The sequence below is a fragment of the Tiliqua scincoides genome, chromosome 3, assembly GCF_035046505.1.
Source record: "Tiliqua scincoides isolate rTilSci1 chromosome 3, rTilSci1.hap2, whole genome shotgun sequence".
NCBI classification, from domain to species: Eukaryota; Metazoa; Chordata; class Lepidosauria; order Squamata; family Scincidae; genus Tiliqua; species Tiliqua scincoides.
Window position 1 is genome coordinate 72,240,031 of NC_089823.1, and position 20,237 is coordinate 72,260,267.

The 20,237-nt window shown below is 42.5% G+C and overlaps 1 protein-coding gene across 4 annotated transcripts in view; it reads left to right on the top strand.

Moving 5' to 3' along the window:
* The window catches only part of DMD (dystrophin), a 1,248,719-nt gene that overhangs the window by 1,007,211 nt on the left and 221,271 nt on the right, over window positions 1–20,237 (top strand). For all 4 annotated transcript variants that reach the window (XM_066619666.1, XM_066619670.1, XM_066619667.1 and 1 more), the window contains one exon: window positions 9,415–9,561. In XM_066619666.1, coding sequence (XP_066475763.1) covers window positions 9,415–9,561 — 147 coding nt within the window. The remainder of the gene's footprint in view (window positions 1–9,414; window positions 9,562–20,237) is intronic.

A 20,237-nucleotide genomic window follows, 5' to 3' on the forward strand; every position in this document is an offset into this window, starting at 1 on the left:
ACTGTAGTGTTGATGGGTGTCATTGTGGAAGATGTATTTGCTTTGGGGTTTTTCCCTGCCACTGGGATATATTTGTGGTACAAGTAGGAGGTAGTGCTGCCACTATTAGTATGGTGGTAGTACCACTATTATAGTGGTGGAGACAGGATAGGCCATTCCAGGAGACGGAAGGATTATTGTTGGTGACTGTTCCACTTTCTGGTCCTTCTCCCAGCCTTCTCCCAACCAACAATACTCCAAGTCTGAAACTAACGTAAGAACATAAGAACAGCCCCACTGGATCAGGCCATAGGCCCATCTAGTCCAGCTTCCTGTATCTCACAGCGGCCCACCAAATGCCTCAGGGAGCACACCAGATAACAAGAGACCTCATCCTGATGCCCTCCCTTGCATCTGGCATTCTGACATAACCCATTTCTAAAATAAATTATAAACCATTTCTAAAACTGCTGCTGTTTTATGACAAGTCAGTAAATAATAAGACCACCCTTACTCCCGACTTAGCCTTGGATGAGGGTGCTGACCTGTCTTGTGTAATGGAAACAGCCCAATCCTTCTGAGCTCTCCATACAGCCATAAAGGTGTACCAACGTGTCATCCACTGCATTCTGAAGGGGTGTTTTGGCCTCTGGAGGTCACCTCAGGATAAGGGAACATTGGTTTCTTGCCCCAGGGAAGGTACCTGCTGGCTGGTGGGTCTACTCAAACTCGAACAGCAATATTGCTGATAAAAGCCCGCATGAACCTGGGAAGGCAGACTGAGCCCAGGAAGGGGATGCTAAATATCAGAGGAGACCACTTTCAAAAGAACCTCTTTGACTACTTAGCAAGGGTTGCAGATCTGTCAGTTGTCAGTTGTTGGTGTTACTGACATTTGCTTTGATTATTTTAATATACTTGATGCGACTGTATATTGAGGGACACTTTTGATGGTTGCATTTGGGGCAGAAACACAGACAGCAATGCTTGCAATAGCATAATAATGTCAGCTGACTTGGAAATGGCTCATTCATGTCAGTGGAACATCATCCCAAGGCCATGTGCATAGATTCAGAGCTCAAGAAGAGTTGGAGCACCCATGAGTCTAGACCATGGGTCTCCAAACCCCGGCCCAGGGGCTAGATGCGGCCCACGGCAAACTTCTATCCGGCCCAAGGCCAGCCTCTTATCCCCTAAAAGAGAACTGAACACTCGACTGAACATGACCAGAGCTGTGTTCTGATTGCATCTGGAGGGTGTTCTAAGGGCCAGAGAGTTTGAAGGAATCAGCCCATTCATTCATTTATTCACTCATCTAAGTTCCATCTCTAATTTATTTATATAAATTTTATATTTAAATTTTTGCCGGCCCTCAACACCATGCCAGATATTTGATATGGCCCTCTGGTCAAAATGTTTGGAGACCCCTGGTCTAGACAGTATGAAATATTTAAATACCACTTCTTGAGTTAGTGGCTTTAACAATATCCTAGCATTGGGACAGAGGTAGGGGCTGCCTTCATGAACTTAACTACATTACAATTCAGGTTTCCCTCTTGGCATGGGCTGTCTGGCTTGGCAGGCACTACATATGTCAGACCCTACAGCTACGTGTCAGAAGTACATCACACTGGCATAACAAATGAAGAATTTACTCAAAACATGTGAGCTGCAGTGTGTGCCTACACACTAATCTCAGATACATCTGTGTGAAATGAATATGCATTTATTGGTACAGCTACTGTAATTATGGCTCATAGTTGATATAATGGCAAATGTAAGCCTATAATCTGTATATAATTAAGTATACAGTGTTGCAGCCTACAAAACAACTAAATCTAGGTGCCTTTTGCAAAATCCAAGGAAGTCATTCAAAAGCTTTTGGTGGAAAAAAAACTTTAAAGAAAGCTATTGAGATGCAAAAAGGACATTCTGAGTTTAAAAGGCCAAACAGTCTTTCACATTCACAATTAAACTCGGTATGGGCTGTGTGCAATTCAGCTTTAGAGCCCAGTCACTGACAAAGGCTTTTGAGGAGGGATTTCAGCTGAACTTTCTGATCTAATCAGGGCAGGGCCATCAGGAAAAGGCAGGCAGTCTTCTCTTTGATGATCTCTGCACAACCTCAGGCTCCCTGAATGGAGAGGAGAAAACGAAACAAAACAACTGAACCCTTTTCAACCTATTTGGATCAGTTTACAGACTCTAAGTGGAAAGGAGCAGCAACACCCTCTGTGTTTGAGCTGTGATTTAGAGAATGCACAAAGGTGTTTTTTTTTTTTTTAATTCCCTCTTTTAGAACTGGGCAATGTATAAAAGATTTTGTGTGTTTAATCTAACAGCAAAACATATGCACTGAAGGACACCTAAAACAGACTTCCTGTATAACCAGCTACACAATTAGCACTTCCTAGTAGTGTTGTATTATCTTCTTCTCAATTATATCTACTTTGGCAAAGCCATAGTAGGAATGTGCATTTGGACAGTCAACCTGCTTTCCAGGGCAACTCTTTCCAACCCTATTTCTTGGAATTTGTTAATATTAGAGAGGTCTAACGATTGTCCACAAGCTAATCAGTTCTAAGCATTTCCACCATCTGGGACAAGCAACACTTTCACAAACAAGAGCATAAAACCAAATTAAAAAATACAATTTCAAAGCATTTAACAATAAACAGTAGCAGAAAGAAAACAATGTAATGTTATCAGAGTCCATTGAAGGCATGGTTTTATTTTACTGTTCTGCTTATGAGAAACAATCATTCCTTGGGAGGAATTGGGAATACGATATTGACCACTCTCAAAAGCATATTTTCCCAATGCCATGTGCTGGGATAGCCCCACAATTTCAATAATACAAATGAGAAATAAAATGTTACAGTGGCATTCAATTGAATAATTTGGATAGGATATCTGAATGCTGCATTTGACTTGTTATCAAGTTGATGCACATGTGGCTAGGGAAAAGAGGGGCGAATAAATGGAAAATCTGAATTGAGCAGTTACTATTATTTGCAGCAACTGGAGTCAGTGATTTCATAAGGGAAACTCCCTGAAGCTGGGTAAGCACACAATGAGCCCATTCTTATTGACATAAGCTTATTTACTAGTTATTTTTCAGAACAGCCCAAGGACTCGGACATTTATTTTAAAATGTGGAAAAACGCACTCATCCATCAAGAGGAAACAAAATTCTTTCCTTGGCATTGATAACAGCCTTTGCTGTATTCAAACTTAATATTGATCATTCCCATCTAAGGACCCAATCCTATCCAGCTTTCCAGCACCGGTGCAGGCGCAATGCAGCTCCAGGGTAAGGGAACAAATGTTCCCTTACCTTGAGGAGGCTTCCTTGACTGCCTCCCCAACAAAGGATGCAGTGTCCATCCCATCGGCACGGCTGCACTGGTGCTGGAAAATTGGACAGAATTGGGCCCTAAGTTATGTTCTAAGCATGTTCAGTACTTTAGTGATCAATAAATTCAACTAAAATGCAAGATGTTGATAATATGCCAATTCTGATGTAAAGTTTTACACAGTGTAAAACCATGTACCCAAGAGCCATCCCTTGGGTAGAGCAACTGGGGTAGCCACACTGGGACCTACACTTTCATGACCAATATATGGTCATAATAAGGGGCCTTCACACTAGTTGAGTTGCCCTGGGCCCACACCCTGCCTGCTCCCTTCCAGGGTTGACTCTGTCCCTCGAATGACACCCACAACTTCACTTGTTGAATTGTCCAAGTAAAACATTACATAAGAATTGGGTAGTCATAGTTTTTCTGGGGTGATTCTTGAACAAGCTGCTTAGTTCATGTTGGATACTATTCACAAACCTAGCATTAGAGATACTTTATGTACCACTTTATGCTTTATCACTTTATTAAAATACATCACTTTAATGTACAGATTAAGTATGTGACGAGTCTTCTCTTTAAGGAGAGTAATAGGAATCAGGAAACATGGAACTACTTTGGGAAAATGCTGCATAGCAGATCTTCTATATTACTGAATTTATCAATACTGTTCTAAGCAAATCTGAATTAACATGTACTGCTCTTTTCACCATTAGAGGTTTTATAAAATGCAGCAATATTGTGGCAAACCCTTTTACTAATTCTGCATTATCAGGTATTGTGTACAGAGCTTTGTTAAGTTTCTTTAGCAACCTGGCATATTATTCAAAGCAGGGCTTTCTACAGGCCATACTTGCTGTACCATTAATGACACCTGTGGAGGAATGAGACTATAGTGCTGTGGGAGGTGCTTCAATGCTTTTCATCCACAGCATTGGTTACCTCCTGCAACTGTTTTTCCCCCAAAGGAGAAGCATCCATTTCAGCCAATGAGAGTTTCTCTCTCAGGACAAATAGCAGCTGGCACTCATTCTAGACTGGGATCACAATGCTTCCTCCCACCACTGTCGCAGCCGCGATCCTGGAGTAATCAGGATTGGGTCTGCAGCTGTCATGGATGGAAGCATTGTGGTGCTTCAGGTTGTGATCCATATGTTGACATCCTTCAGTCTCAGAAGACTATGGTGTCACGCTCTGAATGGTGGTTCTGAAACAGAGTGTCCTCTCCAGTGCATGAAGCCGGGGTAAAATAGGTATGGAGGATAGGCTGTTACCCATGCAGCAAATCCCCCCTCTCCACGTCACTGAAATGGTCCAATAGAAAGGCAGAAGCCAATACGGTTGGTTCCAGCGGCGTCGCAGGAGTTGCCAGAACGTGACTGTGTTCAGCCATGAACTGCCTCAGGGACTCCGGCTCCGGATTTTGCCTCGAGGTTGACTCCTGAAGCCTTTTCCATAACTGGATGTAGCCACAAGGCAGTGGAGCTTTGGGATCAGAGTTTTCCTTCTCTCAGATGAGCTGCCTTCCCAGGCTGATGTGTCCCATCTACCCGGTGGCTGTTTAGTCGCCTCTTACGACAAGTACAGCCAAACGGAGGGCCTATTCTTATCCCCAGCCCCCAGGGGATTGATATGTGATCCACATATCCCCAAACTGAGGGCCAAACTGAGCCAAACTGAGGGCCTATTCTTATCCCCAGCCCCCAGGGGATTGATATGTGATCCACATATGACTGATATATTACAATAACAGAAATAACCACATGCAGGACCATATGATATAATAAATGTCACATGTATTTTCTATTTATAGAAAACAAATTTTATATAAATTTACAAATTTATGGGGCAGGACGTCTGGTCTAGAGGGTACAGCTGCCTATGCCCAAAAATATCATCTGCAGGTTGCCTGTTCAAGATCATCAGAAGCCCCAGGAGCAGCAATACCTTGACAAGTTGAGCAGAGCTCTTTTGGGTAAGAGCCAAAGAAGCCAGCTCTGAAGTACTTTGTGTGGAAGGAGCTGGCAGCCAGAATGTGACTAGACTGTAAGAAGATCCACCTGAAATGTAGTCAGTTCTTCAAAGACAGAATTTCTCTATTCATTGTAAAGACTTCTTTGGAGGTTTAGAGGAAGCCTGCCCATGTCAACCGCTTTGAATAAAGCCAAAGAAGCGATCCAATGACCAGAAAGGCGGTATATAAATACCTGTTGTTGTTATATGAAAGCAGAATCACTTGGCAGTTTCTGGTTCCATGTAGTTTTCTAGGAAAAAGAAATATAAACATGCATGTAACTTTAAGGACTATGGGCACTTGTAGGGGTAGGATTTATATGTGTGGACTGGGTATGGCTGTATGTGAAATAAACCACAGTTTGACATTTGAATGGAGAGAGAAGGGGTGTGTGTGTGTGTGTGTGTGTGTGTGTGTGAGAGAGAGAGAGAGAGAGAGAGAGAGAGAGAGAGAGAGAGAGAGAGAGGACTTACTCCAAAGCAGCAGAAGTAAATTGACATGGAATAGGGATCTCAGAACCAATGGGGAGGAAGAGGAAATGTTCCTGGATTGCATCAGATGCAAACAGTCACCTAGAGAAGCCCACCACAACCATGCACACCACACGGAGAGGGAGAAGCAAGCACAAGTTCCTCCTCCTCTCCTATGTGACTAGTTGCTGGCCAATCAATTGCAGAGGAGGTGGCAGCAGCCCTTTGTCTGCCACAAGCTATCCCAAACAGGCATGTGAGCTACAGTTGCTTACCTACAATGTAAGAGATCTGCCTTATCCAAAGGAAGCAAAACTGCAAGCATTTCTCACTACTCAAAAGCAGAGATTATGTAACACAATTATGTGGGGCAGTGGGGCTTGAAGACTTTTTATTTAGGAAAACCTCCGAAGTCCAATAAGAGCTGCTTTTATAAATGATGTCTTTTACTTCTTTCCTGCAGCTGTCAAATATCTGAAGTTTACCATATGTGGCTCTTTCGTTAAGCAAGTTTGTCCAGCCCTGCTATAAAATCTACCAGAAAATGGTTTTTTCTGCAGACATTTGCTGCTTTCTTGTGAAAGAAGACCTGGGGACATATTACTATTGTTGGGAAAAAGCAAACTGAACAATAGCAACCGGTCTCCTTTCACGTCACTGCTTACTCACCATCAGTCTGCCTGCCATGAGAATGCTCCTTTAAGTCTTTTGGAAGGCCTCATTTTTTCTGGTAGGACGAGTAGTGGTGTCACCCCACCCCCCCGTGTGCATCACCCGGTGCAGCCGGCACCCCCCCTCAGCCATGCCACTGGGGGAAGCAACTTCTTTTAACTTCTTAACTTCCTATTTAATCTCATACTTTTGTGAACACAGATAGTGTTTCGTGTTTAATGTACTTTTAGCATAAGAAGAGTCTTGCAGCACCTGAAAGAACAGCATTCTTCTGGCATAAGCTTCCATAAGTACACCGAACAAAAGGTACACTAACATCAAGGCATAAAGGTATTATGGCAGTTAACAGACTAGCAGTGCAATCTTATGCATGTCTATTCAGAAGTGGTTCCCGCGGTGTTCAGTGGCACTTGCTCCCAGGGAAGGGTGCATGGGACTGCAACTTTGGGCTGCAATCCTGTGCATATTTTCATGGGAGTGGGTGCCATTGAACACTGCAGGACCTACTTTTGAGTGGACATGCATGAGATTGTGCTACATTAGGATGATGATAATTGATGATGACTGCTAATTTATTTATATGGAGCCATCTGCATACAGTGCTTTACAACAGAGAGATCTCTGCTCCAAAGGGCTCTTAATTTGGAAATAGACACAAGGAATATGACAGAGGAAGGGAAGGGGAGAACTTCCCTGTGGAACTCCTTGCCGGAGGATGTGGTGCTGGCGTCTAGCCTAGACGCCTTTAAAAGGGGATTGGACAAGTTTCTGGAGGAAAAATCCATTACAGGTTACAAGCCATGATGTATGTGTATGTGCAACCTCCTGATTTTAGAAATGGGTTATGTCAGAATGCCAGATGCAAGGGAGGGCATCAGGATGAGGTCTCTTGTTATCTGGTGTGCTCCCTGGGGCATTTGGTGGACCGCTGTGAGATACAGGAAGCTGGACTAGATGGGCCTATGGCCTGATCCAGTGGGGCTGTTCTTATGTTCTTATGTACTGTGTGTTTTTATCGGCTGACTGCATTTTATCTGGTTTTGTTTTTAATTGTTCTTTTTAAATGCTTATTTGTATTTTATCCTGCTTTGTATTTTAATCTTGATTGTTAGCCGCCTTGGGTGCCCTTCTGGGAGAAAGATGGAATATAAATCCAATAAATAAATAAATAAATAAATAAAATATGGGGCCTCTTTCAAAGGGTGGGATAGCTTCTGTTTCTTGGTAGTTTGATAGAATGTTGCTGTATGTTTTGTATTAATTGGTGTTTAACATACCAGGAAGAGAAACCATTTCTGCATCATGTGTCCATATTTAATCCACTCTCTTTTTATTAACCGCAAAAAGGCCTGAGTCTTATTGAAATAGAAATTAAAAATAGGGAGGAAACACAAAGCTTTAGTCCAGTGAAAACCCATTTCACCTCTGCCAATAAAAGCAGAAAATGAAAGCTGTAGCTGTCCTGGTGAAAGAAAATTAATATAGAAAATCAAATTATTCAATATCTTCTTAAGTCTATAAGCCAAGCCTGATATTATTGCAGAATATATTGAACTGAATTTGCTGTCACGGGTTTTAAAAGAACACTGACCAAATATTTCACAGATGTTAATTTATGTGGTTGATTGCAGTGTTCTCTGGGGTTGTCTACAGTTAAACTCTGTACTTTTTCCATAAATGTTTTCTCATTTACTCATCTCTTCTCTACTTGCCTTGAAACTTTCTACTTAAAATATAGACCTGGGGCAAAAGGAGTAGACCCACTTCCACAGCCATTAGGATGATGCCTTACTAGATGTCTCTTCTTTTCCCTTAGACCCCTTGCCACAAATGACACATTGTTACTGGGTAAAATGGGTCACATTTATTAATTAATGGTGTATAATAATCAACATGCAGTATTGATCGTGTGTGTACAGTCGTGTGCCATTTAACGTCAGGGATCAGGACTATGATCTCTGTCATCAAGTGGCGCTTGAAACAATCCAGTCCCTCTGCATGGAAGGGGATGCTCCGCCCTCTCCCCTCTGGAGGGTCGTCTGAGCTTCCCAGAGGCAGGGCGCGTCTGCTCGCTGCCTCTGCAGTGCTCAGACTGAGGGGAATCGCGTCTCTCTCATGACTTCCAGTTTCAGGGAGAAAACTGGAAATTATTTGAGATATGCAATTTCCTTCAGACTGAGCCTTGCAGAGGAGGCGTGCGGATGTGCACTGCCTCTGAGAGGCTCAGATAACACTTGTTTTCGGAGGCTGGGGTGTGCACCCCTGACAACCACATGACCACATGTCATGCCGGAACATCGCAAAGTGGCGCACACCTGTATAGGAGACATCTATAATATAATTATAGGAGACTCCCTCTCCCTTTAGTGTGGGCACCTAACCTGTACAAGACCAGAGTACCATTGTTTCCCCCCAGGTTTTACCAACCTGACTCAAATCTGAAGTTGCCTCTAGGCAACCATAGCTTTTACAGGTCAACTAGAAAGGGGGTCCAAACAGTCAAATTGTTCATCCTATCCCAAACCTGACAGCCTTTGAGATAGACCTCACACTTCAGTCCAGATGGGTCACCAGCTTGCATCATAGAGCCAGAAGGATGCTCCTGTGTCCAGCTGTTTGCTATTGGTTGCAGTCTTTCTAGGTTTTTTATCCATTCTTTGTCACCTCTAGAATTTTTACTTGCTCCTCCAGTATTGCCTTCATTATCAGCTCTAGAGCAACAATGTCTCCCATGGATTTACTGTAGATGGCCATATCCGAATATCAATACCAGAACAATGCAATATTGCTGGAATCCCAGGAGCTGACCCTGTGTTGTTGTACAGCTAGTTTGCACAGTCTACAGGAATGGGGCTCTTTTAGTCATAAAAAATAATTCCATCTACAACTTCATTATTTAATGTTTTGTTTCTTTACTCAGGTTTACCGAGTGGAAATTGCACCTCTTAAAGAGAACGTGAACAATGTTAATGATTTAGCTCATCAGTTTCCCTCGTATGAGATACTGCTTTCTCCATATACTCTCAACCGCTTGGAAGACTTGAATGGAAGATGGAAACTACTACAGGTAATATTGCATCACTTGTTAATTACTTCACATTGAAGTTAGAATTTGATTATTTTATAGTTCTATGGAGTAAAACAGTTGTTCCCAAACTGGTAGGTTGTGATCCACCAGCCTGCAGAGCACTATCCAATGCCCCTTTAAGGGAAGAAAGCTACTTACTTGCAGCCAGCGTTGCAGTCGTGGGAGGTGCAGAATGTGCCTGCAAAACTGTTTAAAAGACAGGGAAAAAAGGGCACTTCTGGTTTTCATGTCGAAACCAGAGGTGCCTTTTTTTTAGGTCAGTTTTGTAGGAATGCTGACTGCAAGTAAGTAGAAAAACCCCCTCCTATCCCTGGCAGCAGCACAATCTGGGAATCACGTTGCTGCTTCACCCCTCCCCTGCAGCAATTTACAGGGCTCCTGACTCCCTTGTAGGAGTTTGGGAAGCACTGGATAAGACTCCATTTGTGTCTTACAAATGGAGATTCCCGGTAAGAAAAAAAAAATGGGTGTTTTAACTTAAAGGTAATAGAGATTGTCTGCATACTTTTATATGTATCTGAACTTTGCTGTCTTTAGAAGAACATCAAACCTTTCCAGATAGAGTTTTTAAATATATTTCTAAATACACAGTTCCAATTATGTTTTCAGCTGGTCATTTAGGATTGTCTTAATTGGAAAAGAAAATGTTCTAAAAATCGCATACTCTGAACAGAAAAAGAAAATTGACACATATTCAGCAATACAGTGCTTTTTAACATGTTTTTCCTAAGCAGAATGTACAACTGCTTGGAACACAGGAAAATAGAAAGAATTTGCTAAAGATCAAAATGAAAGATTACAGCAAGCAACAGTGGTTCCTAACTTTTTTTCACTTGCATACCCCTTGGTAGCCCATTTCCATAAACTGCACCCCACAATTAGCCCCACAAGGCATTCTAATTCCAGCTCTGCAAGGCATTCTAATACAGACCTGTCTTTTCCCACCATTATTCAATTCTTTTTCCCCTAAAGGTCTTGGCAAGTACACCAGGGGTACACATACCTCAGGTTGGGAACCATTGAACTAGGAATATCCACATGCAGGAGTAGGCTTCCATGTATGTGGATTAGCTAGGTTAGGACCATGCTGTTTTTCACAAGCAAGTTGTGACATGCAAGAAACCCTGATCGATGATTGGGTCTGTTGCTTATGATCTTCTCGGGCATGTGCAGAAGTGAGCTGGTGGCTACTGAAGACCATCAGTTTGATCTGGGCCATGGTTTTATATAAGATGAATAAAATATGATTTTCATGTGATTCTCTTCCTTCTCAAAATCTTTTGACTTACTATTTCCTTTCTTTGAAGACAATTTATTCCATACCCAAGACTAAGCTTTGAGTTTACTTTCACCACTCAAGTCTATTCTCTTTTAAACAATTCCTGGGAACATTAATTTTAAACACTACCCCTACAAGCATTTTAATGATTCCTTATGCAGTGAATGCAATAAGATCACAAATGTAGAATCAAGATCCAAAATTATGAAGCATTATATTCATGGTTGTCACTGGCAGAGTTAGTTCAAGCTATTAAGCTAATTAAAAGTTGGTTTTCCTTTTAAAGGATAATTAAGTTTTTCTTATGAGATAAAATCAGACACTCAAACAGGAAATAAATATTTTAAAATGTAGGATAGGAGTGTAATATAAATTGGTCTTCAGATATACTACTTAAGACTATGTATTCCAGGGTTGGGAACTTGAGTCAGTGACTTAGACTTGAGTTGCAAAAATGCATGATTTTGGGTGACTCAGCAACTTGTGAGTCCCATGTGTGAAAGATTCTGAAAAAAAACTTGAGTCAGGGCACCCCCGACACAGCACTCATCCCCACGCATGCTGACTCAAGTCTGCCTGTGCCTGGGTGTGCTTGCTTACTGTTTTCACAGCATGGAATACCTCGTGGGGCAGCATTCTGATGGGCGACCAGCAGGGAAGTTCCAGTCGGGAGACAGGAAAGGGTTAATGTGAGCAGGAATGGGGAGATGGGACTGGGCTCTTTTTCCTGTCTCTGATAGGAAGGAAGGAACACATGATCATTGGACAAAGGATGGGCATTCTCATACTTCCATTGGCTGAGGGAGAGCAGGAGGAGAAGCCAAGGGGAGGTTTTTGCCATGATTGACTGGAGAAGCCAAGGGAGAGGAAGGAGGTGGGCATGGGGGGGGGGGAGGAAGTTCATAGTGATCACACTTGCCAATCACATGGAAAGGGAGAAGGAATTCTCATTGAATGACCAGCTACAGTGGGACTACTTCTGAGTAGGGCTGTCAAGGATCGGGTCGTCCTGGTACACCTCATAGCTGCTGCTTGTGACCCTCCTTCCTCTTGCCGCTTCTTTCCCCACTTTCTCGCAGTCCATCCTACCCCCTCCCGCCCTGTTTACAGATGGGTGAGGACAGCAGGGGAGCAAGTAAAGAGAACTTCCCACACACACACACCCTGGCAGCAGCCCCATTTTTTCACAGCAGGCTTTTTAAAAGGGGGGTGATGTGACTCAAGTCCATTAGAGTCACTAAAGGGTGACTTGGAGACTCAAAGTGCCCCCATTATACTCTTTTTTTGAGTTGAGTCACGGGGGGCGGTCATTCGGCAACTCAGTTCGAGTCAAGCCACACTGGATTTTCCTATCCCTGATGTATTCTGTGAGAATTGTGTGCAAATATCTGACATATTAATTTGATCGTACGTGAAAACATGCAATAAAAATAGCCACGTGTACTTTATGATGAGCAACAATATGGAGTATGGATTTTCAACACATGAAAGTTGCTCAGAAAACATACATAGAACCTGATCAGTTTGATTCATCATAAAGTTGAATTCTACGCACATGAAACAGCTGTTTGTTACATGTAAGTCTGTACCAGATGCAACAGTGTGTGAGCAAAAAGACAGGTGTGACCATTAATGTTTTGTGTGTTCTGTGCCTGCGGGGCTGTCATTGCACTGGTGTACATAGTGATATGCTGGCATATCTGAAGTATAAGACTGGAGTATAAAATTCTAATAAGTCTTTCTTGTCATGAAGCAAACAACCTATTTTAGTAAATAAAAGTTACATCTTCCCAGCAGAGGGAGATTTTGATTCTCTTTAGAAGCTGAATTTCTTTTGTCATTCCAACAGTTTCGGAATTGTTCTTGAATACTCTCTGAGAATGAAAGCTGCTGCCAAGGCCACAATTTCCTTGGTTCCTGAATGGGCTATCAGTGCATTAATTGATTATATAGCTTGCCCTTTACGTTTGCTCCATGTATCTTTCTGTGAGCCCTTTAATACTTGGCTGCCCCGGGCATCTTCCATGTGGAAATCTGCATGCTGGGTTTTTAGCAATGAGTGAAACCTGCAGGAAAAATTATGCTCCCAGCTATTTTCTGGTATTTGAGCAGTGGGTTTGCATAGAACATCTATCTATGTTGATTTGAATTCTCTGTTTTTCAAATGTATTTCACATTCTTACTTTTATATTAAGAGATGGGCATTGGGAACTGTCAGTTGAAATGTGTTTAAAACTAGTTGAGGATGAAAGTGAGGGAGATAAAGTGGTTCTAAAAAAATTATTGAATTTCTGCATAAAACAGAAGAAAACTTAAAAAGTAAAATCTGGAAAGTAACACAATAGTTGATACTTCTAGCAAGACCTACTAACAGGTATCAGATCAAGCTCAATATAAGTTCAATTTTCCCCAAAGCAATTTTTGCAGTCATCCCCCCCCCAAAAAAAAAACTGCTCATGGGAATTGGGGGTTTCTCAAGGATGTAATGAGTTACACTCATGTTAGGTGCCTTGATTTTAGGTAATTCACATTGTACACTGCAACTCCCCTGCTCCTTCTCATCTTGTTCAAAAGTCTCTGAACCCTCAAGGGTGGTTTTTCAAGGGTAAAGGATGCCACAGCAAGGAAAAGAGAGCAGGAAGGTATCTTTGCATGGATTTTGGTCTGCTCACAGATGGTCTAGATACTACAGCAGCTGGATATTTGTAGACAAATCCTTTACTTGTAGCTAGTATGGATTTCTTTGTGTAAGAAAAAGAGCTGGAGAAAAGTAGTGAAACATACCATCTCTTCTAGCTATTTTGTTGTTGTTGCTGTTGTTTAAAAAACAAGGGACTGTATTTAACATGATTAAATCCTATTTTCCAATCCTATTTTCTCTACTTGAATCAGTATACATTATCTTCTTCCCTTGGGTTAGTTCCAATCCTCATCCTAAAAGATGATAGCATTATCCACAGAAGTGAGCCTTTGCAGAATAAAAAATGTGTCCAATTTTGTCAATATAATCCAGATAATATTCTTTCTAGGCTAGAAGAGAGCCCTTCACAGTATCCAACAAATTTAATGTTGCAAGGAAGGACTGAAGTCCCAGGAAATGAAAGTTCAGAACATAATGGTTAAGATCTGCCTTTCAGCATGAGACCGAAGGCTCAGTATTCTGTTTCCAAAACTGCCCAACCGAAGGTCCCTGAAGCTCACCAGAAGCCAACGTCTCTTAATCAGAGTTATGCTGTCTCTGAACACAGAGGTTTTATGCCTAATCATGTTATCATGCTGAAGAGAACTCCTCCATGAATTATTCTACTCTTAATCCATCATGTCACTGATAATGAATTCCATATCTCTTGTGCATTGCAGGACTGAAGCCATCACATGGAGTGGCAAGTTCAAGGTGGTGACAAAATGAGAGAGACAAGGGACTCCAAGCCCCTCTCCCCATCCCTTCCATCCTGTCACACATAAGGCATGCCAGTTCGTGCTCTGATCCCCTTCCTACTCGCTCCAAATGAGCAAAAGGAGAATCTGGCAATGGCAGCTCCCTTCTTCCTAGAGCAGGGTTGTCAAACCCATTTCATACAGCAGGTTAAATAGCATGCATGATGCCTGCTGAGGGCCAGAAGTTATGTCATTAAGCAGGAAGTGATGTCATAAGGCAGATCATAACCAGAAATAAGAACTTTTTCCCCCTCACTTAGGAACTCATTAGCTGCCAATGACAGAAGAAAAAACATGCAAATCTTGGTCATATTTTCCAGATATTGGAGAGCCCAATTATCATGTGGGCTGTCTTTTCAGCAGTGGCACCTCAGAACAGCTCAGCAGTGACAGCAGCTACTAGTGGTGCTGGGAAAGCTTGAGGGCTGGATAGAGAGCTTCTACGGGCCATATCCATATCTTATGTTTGATACTGCATCCTAGAGGAAGAAAACCTTAGGGGGGAACCCAGCCATGGCTACCTCCTCCTCTCCCTGCCCTGGCTACTTAAGAAAGACCAGGAAATGGAGAGGCTATCCATTTTTCTCACCAGGGTCATCCCACCCCTTTTGGTCACCCATGTCCTATTTAAAATGACCTGGAAGAGCAGAGCATGCCGGTTCCTCACCTGGGTAATTTTAAATAGGACTCAGGTGAGTGAGGAGGCTACATCCCGGGCAGCTGATGTTGTAGGTAAGAAAAAGGGGTGAGAGGTGACTCAGCTCTTCTCAGCTTGTTCTGCCACTCTCTCCACCAGCAGACAAGTAGGAGAGCAGCCTTGGCTCCCTCCTATCCAGCCACCCAGTTTTGCATAAATATAATGCCATCTTGCCCTTGGACTGTTCTGTTTGTGCCTTTCTTAGATTCATGCTTCAATATGGCTGCTTGCAAATATTACAGTTTTTGCTGTCATCAGGAATTGCCAAATGCTTTTTTTTCTTCTTTTGGACAACCACAGAACTAGCAGATGTTTATGGTTGGTTCCATTTCTTTTTTTTAAGTGGAGTGCTGCTGACAATCAGGCAACATCAAATGAGTTCATTTGTTCTCCCTGTTATCTCAAGTCCTGCTCTGTGTGACTTTAAATACTCCTTCAATGACACAGAGGAAAAATGGGCTGGAGAGTTGCCCTTGGCACCTGCCATAACATAATCACATTTTGTAAACATCTGTGTTGTTCCCTGATTTATCCTTAAACTGTGTACAGCTGTGTGTTTTCAGTGAACAATGATTTAATTGCATATCCATCTCACGTTACTAATTTAGTTACTTTATTCATAATTAACAGTATTCTATTTTCTGTCATGGTCTGTGGCACTGAGAACATAATAAAAATACTATAAGGGCCGCATTACCAAGGGCCCTTTTTATTTGTATAATCACATTAGTATAATGAAATTTGTGCCTCTAAAGTTAAAAAAATATGGATTACTTAGGGGACAATCCTAAGTATGTCTACTCAGAAGTAAGTCCCATTGTGTTCAATGGGACTTACTCCCAGGAAAGTGTGCATAGGATTGTAGCCATAGACATTTATGTTCTTCTATTAGAATTTAGTGAGGAACCTTTATTCCAAATCAAAATTTTATCTTTAAAAGTAACTATGTCAGGTTATTTTCTTCTCCAACCAATTCATGCTCTAATCTGCATAGTATTAAATTTTACTTACAGAACCCCAGAGGTCACATTGCTATGCAGTCCCCTAAAATGTATGCATTGTGTATGTATTGATTTTATTACAAGACATCAGTTAACCTGGATGTGTTTTCCAAATTTTTCATTGTTATTGTTCATAATGTCCTTAAATCCTCAGACGCATTTGGGAACACTTTCAACCAGTATTGTGTAGCTGGATGCACTGATCGAGTTGGACCAGAGAACCCTCCGTTAAGATTCCCACTTACCAATGAAGCTTGTTCAGTGGTCTTGGACGAATGACTGTGGCTCAAACTAGACATTGTGGTAGAGATAATGCTGCTCTCAAAACAGCAGCTCTATGTCCCTTTTCCTGGTTACAGGAAAGCAGTTTGCCAGGTAGCGTAGAAAACCGCAATTTGAAGAAGAAAAACACTTTTTTAAAAGCAGCAGCCTTAACATTCTCCATTGTAATCACAGGGAAGGCTTTATGTTGTCTTTTTTTACCTCTAATTTTTTAAAATATTTGCTTTTTGCTCCCTTTGTAATGTCATATTTTCTCCAAGACTTGCAGTTTTCTGAGTAGTTTTCATTAAAAAAAAAGCCAGTACCTCCCACCCCTTCTACTTCTCTCAGTGGAAGACTAGCAGGTAGAGTGCATCAGGGACCGGCTTTTAGTGGTGGAAGTTCTGTAACTTGCAACTTACTTCACACTGTCATTCCCTTAGGGTAAAATTAAGTGAGAACACAGCCAGTGTCTGAGTAAGTGCATAAAAGCTTTGAAGGAGAAAGAGAGAGAAAAGGGGTTGCCTTGCAGGGTTGTCATGAGCTCTAACTTTTGGAAGTAAAACTTCTTCCAAGACAGTAGATGTTTACCAAGGTTTCTGGGGCAAGAGAAGGCCCCATTACCAAATATAGAGACACTGTTAAGACAGAAGCACATTTCTTCTGCTGTTTACAATATTATTATCACCACCGCAGCACATTAATTAATGCTGGTGGAGGATGAGCAGCCCAATCCTGAGCTGCCCAGAGCACAGGGCTGCTGCGGCATCGGAAATGGCTGCTGCAGCATCCAGCACACCCCAGGCAACCTCTGCTGCCTTCTCTGGAGAAGGACATTCATCCCCTACCCCTGAGTAACGGAAGTAGCCCCACAATGGGACTACACAATTATATGGCAGCTCTGGAGCTGCCACAGAAAAAGAGAGCTCCATGTCGGGCCACGGGGCTCAACACGGAGCTCAGGATCCAGTGGGTCTGAGCTCCACCAGTTCTGCCCTCCTCCTGTCCCGCTGACTTCACCCAGCACACTTCCTCCCCGCCCTCCCTCCCCCGTCCTCCCCTGTTCCAGAATGCCTCATCCCCACCTCCCCCCACCTCTCCGCCACCCAGTGGTTCAGGCAACAGTGGAGCGGTGGAGCGCCAGCTCAATGCCAGCACTAGCCCAGCACTGGGCTGGTGCTGAAGGCTTGCAAATGTGCTTTACGGCACATTTGCGACAGTACATGCCGGCAGTGAGCTGGTCCACACTATTTAGGATTGGGCTCTAAATCTAGTCATGTTTGGGCTGGAGGAAGGGTTACTTTCTGTCTGACACGTATCTTAAATTGAACAAGGAGAAAGGGGAGGATCTAGGAAAGTATTGTAGAATAATCACCAGACAACAAGGCATGGGTTTGGAGTGAGCCCATCTGTGCTGTGAATTCTGTGTTTATGCTCCACTGGAGCCTCCAGCAGTTTACTCAGGCAAATAGGAGCACTGATTCACATTGGGACTAGAGGTATCGTTATTGTAAACACTAAACACTCCATGCCTGTTAGTCAGCAGCAATGGATAACGTACCCATCAGATCCCCTAGACAAGCTGTGTGTTTAGTTTTCCTCCTTTATCCCACTGCCACATACTGTCTGCTGGTTAGTTGAAATGTCTTATAACTGATTCTGGGTGCAATCCTATTCCTGCACTGGAACAGGCAAGCCAGGATAGTGGCCAGAAGCAGCTCAGTCAGAGGTAAGGGAAAACTTTTCCCCTTACCTCTGGGTAATGGCTGCTGGCCCCTATGGGTCTCCTTGGACTTGTGCCACCTCTTGAGGTGGCACAAGTCTGAGGAGAGTGGAGTGGCTTGAAGCCTTGGGATTCGGCATAATTGCAGGATCCCAGCCCCTCCTCCTACTTCCTGCCTGCCCACCCCCAGGGCTGTCCCCCACCCGCCCTCCCCCCACCCAGGAATGCCTCCCTCCTGCCTCCTCCCCACCTTCCCCACACCTTCCTTTTCCTCCTGCATTGGCCTAGGCGGGCCGATGCAAGACTTGGTGGGGAAGCTCCACGGAGGCTGGATTCAGTCTCCTTGCACCGATGCAGCTTCCTCCTGAGGAGGACCTCCTGGGCTAGCGAAAAGGACTTGCACCAACCCAAACCCGGGTCAGGATTGCACCCTCTGTCTCCTTTTCTTCCTTTCTACCATTCTGCCTAGGCTACAAAATTAAGGCAGAAGGTTTTGAAGAAAAATGTAATCCTCATTAGAAAAATAAAAAGAACCAATTGAACCATGCAAACCTTTGAACTATATAGTAATAGTGTTGATATTGTCATGTTATCAATTCTAGAGGGATTGCTGGGTTAGTAGGTTGCATCAAAAGTAACAAACCAGTTTATTGTGGTATCATCTTTCTTGGGCCAAAGCTCTTTTTCAGAAGCATTTGATGAAGTAGACTCTAGGCCACAAAGCTTATTGCAATATTAAAAATGGGATGAATTTCATCCCACCCATGCTTTACAGAAACATTTGTGGTCATCAGCAGTATGCACTGTAGGTACATAATGCTTAAGGGAGCTTAACAATGCTGACTCCTCATGGGAAAAACAGTAGAGCTAGCACGCTTGTAACATGCAGTCATTAGGCCATAAAATTCTCAGATTTGGATCTTACATACCACTTCTATCACATCTTTATAACACTGAACCCATACATAATGTCTCTAATAACTCTGTAGATTTTGTATTTAAAATCCCTCACTGAGTATGAAAGGGGGAAAGCGCGTTGATATGCTTTGCATTTACAAGATTCAAAAGCAAATTATTTCCTTCCACACCTGCCTATTTCTAAGACACAGTTCAGTATAATTTTTTTTTCAACATAAGTTATGGGTCTATAAAAGTATGTGAGAAACAGATTTCATGCCTCAGAATTTGAATTTCAAGTCATGGAATGGATTCTGTGTTTTGGGTGGTGAGTACCTCACATCCACCTTTTGGATAGGACTCCTCTTAAAGGGAGGGGAGGTGATTGTACTATTCACCCCCAGCACAGCATATTTTCTGGTAACTGTTTCTTGGTGTCTCTTCTGCATCTTTTTTTCCAGCCTGGGATAAGCTTTTGGGACAAGAAATTATTTATTTTGCTATGTAAGTGGCATTGTGAACTTGTTTGTTGAGAAGTGCTATATAAATATTCTTCATCATCATCATCATCATCATCATCATCATCATCATCATCATCATTTGTTGACAGCCCCATACCCATGTTTACAGTCCAGTGACAAATACACACACACACACACACACACACACACACACACACACACACACACACACACACACACACGAATACATCCACATTTTGAAATCCTGTCGAACTTGATGCAGATTGGGCTTGCAGCTATCGTCAGCTACTTCTAGAAACATCAGGATAGCATCACATAAACAGGCCATGAAAGTAATGAGTCCTAAGCCTTAACAGGTTCATCATAAAGCATTACACAAAGCTGATGTATGGTTAGTCAAGCCTCATGACAAGGGGTTTTGATTAGATGGCCTTTAAATCCACTACAATTGGATGCAATAGTTGCCCCAAGCAATATGGTGGTATAGTGTTGCCAGATAAAGCCAGTAAGTGTCTGCTATGAGTTTTGAACCAGATTGACATCACAGACTGTCAATAGATAGTTTTATATTTTAAATGTATCTATAACATCTGTAGTTGCAAACTTCATAACATTATACACACAAGATACTGGAGGTCTGTACAGCTTGTATATAGCATAAAAATGAACTATCAAAGTTGGCTGTCTGTGCTTGACTTTTTAAAAGTAAGTTGCACACATCAAGGGCAACAAGCAGGTCCGAAACTGCAGCAGAAGATGGGGGACTTTGCCTACCCCTGCTTTTCTGATCACAAACGTCTCCCATGCATTATTTTAATTTTTAAAAATTGCTTGTGTGTGCATGATAGCATGTGTGCCCCTCCATTTTTCATGCCTG